Source organism: Palaemon carinicauda, chromosome 37 (assembly GCF_036898095.1).
Source record: "Palaemon carinicauda isolate YSFRI2023 chromosome 37, ASM3689809v2, whole genome shotgun sequence".
Taxonomy (NCBI): domain Eukaryota; kingdom Metazoa; phylum Arthropoda; class Malacostraca; order Decapoda; family Palaemonidae; genus Palaemon; species Palaemon carinicauda.
This window is the reverse complement of record NC_090761.1, coordinates 42967446-42972445: the sequence shown is the minus strand read 5'-3', so window position 1 is coordinate 42972445 and position 5000 is coordinate 42967446. Positions and strand designations below refer to the sequence as shown.

Below are 5000 nucleotides of genomic sequence, written 5' to 3'. Positions count from 1 at the left end.
CATATATTGTTTATTTGTTGACCCCTATACAGAGCTTGAACATGATAAGATAAAGTATTCTTTAAGACCCTTGAATAAGTTCTACGGGACCACGTCATATGTAGAAAATTACTCAAGTTTAAGATTCTATAAGAAAGTAAAACACTGCGAACTTTGTTATTAATCATCCATTCTTATCAAATGTAAGAATGAAGCAGACTACAAAAATACTGTTGATGTTTGGCAAATAGACTTCCAGACCAGAGGAAAATACATATACAGCAATCATCATCTTTGCTATGTATTACAATTATCATCAGCATCTATCCCAACAAAAAGAGTCCTTGTAAAGATGGCCGATATTAAATTAGCTTTATAGGTAATCTTAAACCTTATTAGTATTATTATTATTATTAGAATTATTAGAATTACTCAATAAAACCAGACCAACAAGAGGGAAGGTAGATGTTTTTTTATGTCATGAGTAAGGATGAACAGCAAATGACCTTATGTATGTTAAAAAAAACTGTAGGAGCTCAAGTAAAAAGTAACTAGACCAATAGCAAGGGAAAAATTAAGGCAGGTGACTACTATTAAGGTTTTAACTGACAACAACATAAATAAGTTATACTGTATTTTGAAAATTTTGTTTTTTTCCACTTCGCAAAATTAAAAAAATATAGTATGAGTATATTAGAAACATTGCTTTAAATTTCCATCAGAGGGTGATTCCTCTAGGAAATGCTCTGTGACTAATGTAATCAGTTTACTTCCAAAATGATGAAGGAGTTTGTTTGGATAATGAGCCTAATGTAGTTATTGATAAAACTTTACAACCTACGCTGAAGATGTGTATGAGAGACCGACAATATTATTTGCATATCCAGAAGTATCACAGTCTAACTCTGGATTTTCACCATTCCAGCTTTGACAGTACAAATAGATAATAACAAGATGATATTGTGGTTAATAGATACCAACAAAATTATATTGAGAATGAAAGAACCCTTGATCAGTAGGATTAAAAAAATGCAGACAAGATCATATTAAGAATTAAGGGACCCCTGTTTATTAGCAGTAAATTGGTTTCAACAAGATCATATTGAGAATTAAGGGACTCCTGTTCAGTAGTGGTAAATAGATACAGTAACGAGATCATATGGGAATTTAGGAACCCTTCTTTAGTAGCAATAAAAGGATACTAACAATAATGTACTAGGTTTTAAGAGACCAGTGTTCAGTAGCAGTAAGTAGATACCACAAAATCATATTTAGAGTAGCAAGACTGCTTTTCAGTAGTAGTAAATAGATACAAACAAAGTCATATTGAAAATTAAGGGCACCTTGTTCAGTGGCAATAAATAGACACCAAAGAGATAATATTAGGAATTAATGGACCTCTGCTTTAGCGGTTAATGAATACCATCAAGATCATATTATGAATTAAAGGACTATGTTTAGTGGCATTTGATAATACCAAAAATATCATACCGAGAATTAAGTACACCTTCCCTTATTAAACATGTTGACCCCCTTCTAGAATTTTTGGTACACTGTACAACAACTGAAATTTTTTTACAGGGCAATCACATATTTTTCAGAACTTACCGGTAAATGAAATTTACAATTTACAGTATTGTACAATATATACTTAATAAATTAAGAAAAAAGGCTATTGAAAAGTATAATGACAACTGATTATAATGCTTTGCTTTACAGACTTAGCGGTAGTAATTCAACCCAAACAGTACTATGATAGAGAGGATAATCGTCTCTTTAAACACAATGTTACTCAAACATCTATTAAGTTGCCAGAAAAATTCTATGAAACAGGCACCACCTTCAAAAGCCCGGACAGATTGACGAATGACGGCAGTGAAAATGTCGTTGTGGCTTTCAATGTATTCCATAATCTTCACTGCATTACAAATACTGTGCCATGGTAAGACTACCATATACAAAATGCGAATATTGTATTTGTTATGTGATAAGATAAGATTAAAACCTCAAATGGGAAATTATGAGCTTAGGACTTTATGCACAGTACTATAAATTACAGCCCATTGCCTTTTTATAAGTTTTTGAGTATTGTAAAGGAAAGTGTGGTTGCTTTCATATTGACTTTTTATATGAATATCATAACATTATTAGTCTAGAGATGTAAAGTGAGTTTAATTTTCACAACATTTGATAGCATTTAAAGATATGATTCTTATACAGTATATATTTATCAGCAAAGATTGTTGAGACATATATTGTAATGTGAAATTCATTTTTCTTATTGCTTCTGATATCATAATGGTTACATAATTGTCTTCTTTTTATTCTTCTTCTAGTAACCCAGATGGAATAAACATATCAGAAATTGAAGGTACAGAGCAAGTCAATAGTGAAGTCATTGGAGCAACGCTAGGATTTGAGAGCCCGTGGGAAGCGAGTAAGTGCTTTTCTACTTTTTCTTCTTCAGTTCCTATAACATAGCTACAATCCTGTAGTGCAAGATCTTCTCCCTGATCAAGTTCTGAATTGAATATACAGTATTTTTGAGAAATTAATTGTAGGAAATGATGTCTGGGAAGACCTCCCTGTACCCAATATCTAGATCCTAACTTGGGGGATTGGAGCACCAGCACCTCTGTGCCAGTGAGTTAGAAAACTACATTGATTGCGGTTTGTCAACCATCACACTATTTTAAGTTCAGAGATTTATCAACATTAGATTTATCAGGACCATTTCCACCTCGGTGTTCTGTCGCTACACCTAGCTCAGGATAAAATGCCCTAACTGAGAGCGCTTAACTGTAATTTTAATAAAGACACTAACGTAAGAGCAAGATGGGGGAACAGTACTGTATGGGTTAAGGTGTTCCAGAGTTTATCTTAGAATGAGGATTGTTCACTTTAGCAGCTTAAAAAGTGAAAATTGTAAGAGACACTTAATCTATCATCATATGTTTACAAAAAAACAACTGGTACTCCAAGTAGCTTCAACTCAAAAATCCTCTGGACAAAACACTTAAATGCCTCTGCTGGGAAATCCAAATGAGTCTATAAGACAACCAAAGGAGTTTTTGTAAGTAACATCACTGGTTTATCTGATAATTTAATTCAAACTCTGAATATCACTTGTAAAATAGATGAAATAAAAAGAATATAAAGGGATATAGTTGAAATCGATGTTCACTTTAACCTAGCATATGCATTTATTCAAAAAATTTACACAGTCTTTGTAAGACCATCTGAACAGGATGTGCAAAGTTAAATGATAAAAAACTGTAGCCCATAAGCAAAGTGTTATTAAAAAAGTACAATGACGACATATTAGGAATAACTTGCAAAACAATCTGAATGAAGTGACTGTGGTAATTTGAATTTGCAATTTCCAACACCTCTGTACATGTATGTAATTCATGAATTTAGGTAGGTCTATGTTGCCCCATAGTATTTAGACACTGGACTTGAGTTGTTGTAAACCCAAAAATTAGGTACACAATTCAATATTTTATCATTGAAGCTCCTTCTACCATGAGCCATATCTTGGAACTTAGATGTAGTTTTTGGTATGTCTGGTCTGCCCTATGGTCAAAACCCATTAACTTGAGTTTGAAGCCTTAACTTTAAAAAAGAAATTGTAGCTTTTGCCACTGTTAGGAGATTAATCAAATTTCTATTTTGGATGGGGTCTGTATTGCTAAGAATGCAATGATTTTCCTTTTACATGAATTTGGAATGAATTACTTAAAGCCTAAAAATCTTTTCTGGATGTGTGCCTTTCCCTTCTCTCAGCCTTCATTGATGATGATTTGTACAAATTGATCAAGTTTCCTGTAGGTCACTTGAAGCCTATCTGATTCAATCCTTAACCTATTCTTCAGTCCTCTGAGAAGTACCTCCACATATCCTGCTACGGTACGGTCTACAGTACCAGTTCAAGACTCTGTTCTTTGTACTGTGGGCTACTCCTAAAGTATCCTCTCAAGTATTCAACTTGGTAGCAGCTTGGGGGCATTCACAAGGTATACGTCTGTTGATGTCACGACAATTTGCTGATCTTAGCCTCCTCTATGAGGCAGCTGCTACAGGATTGAGTTCGGCTTCTTGCATTTGTTATGATTTGGAGATTTTGATAAACTGGGAGAAGTTGAGTCTTATACCCAAACACAGTTTGAAGTAAAGAAAGTCCTCAACTTAAAAACTTAACAGGTTCCAAGAAGTCTTTTTGTAATTCAAGTTTGTTAATTTTTGGCCTTAGGTAGGCTTCACCTAACTCATATCTACGATTTTCATCTGCAAAAGTCAACAAATAGTTCTGTTTCATATTTTGAATGTAATCTTGCTTACTACATTAAATTATATAATATTGTTTTATTACAGTACCTTATCTCATTATGAACTTTTCATATAATATTTAAGATTTGTACTATTAGTTGGATATGTGTTTGTATCTGAATGTTTGTAAGTTGAGGACAAATAACAAATTTTAAAAGTAACGTAACTTTTTTTATTTACACAAAGCTGAGTCCTTTAAAGTGAAACTACCTACATCAACCACTCCTCTCAGTCCTGAACTAAAGGTAAATAGTGAAAAGCCTCCTACAGGTCGGTGGGTTGGGCTACTCGCCAATGTGAACCACCTGTCATTAGCTACCTTGTTAATGACTTCAATAGCCATTCCAGTTCCAAGAAAGACATGTTCCCCATTTTAAAGAAGTCAGGTTGTATAGCTAGGAAAAATACAAATTACTTTTAAAAGATGTTATATTTAGCAAATAATAATCTCTCAATGCATGGTTACAAGAATAAGATTTGCAGTTACCTAATAACAATAAAAAAGGATGAAAAGAATATATTTGGAACAAAGAAATGTAATAAGATTAATATATATAATCCTATTTCTTTGATAAACATGTTAATTCTCACTTTTATGCATACTAATATAAATCCATGCTCACTCGATGAAAGGGACCTTTAAAGTCAGTTTTATGTTTTAATAACTTTAGTTTCTCTTTAATTTGTGTTAA

At 32.9% G+C, this 5000-nt stretch overlaps 1 protein-coding gene across 5 annotated transcripts in view; it reads left to right on the top strand.

Annotated features, from left to right (window-relative positions):
• Positions 1 to 5000, top strand: part of LOC137629602 (latrophilin-like protein 1) — a 511095-nt gene that overhangs the window by 326004 nt on the left and 180091 nt on the right. For all 5 annotated transcript variants that reach the window (XM_068361081.1, XM_068361085.1, XM_068361084.1 and 2 more), the window contains 2 exons: positions 1699 to 1921; positions 2316 to 2416. In XM_068361081.1, the coding sequence (XP_068217182.1) occupies positions 1699 to 1921; positions 2316 to 2416 (324 nt within the window). The remainder of the gene's footprint in view (positions 1 to 1698; positions 1922 to 2315; positions 2417 to 5000) is intronic.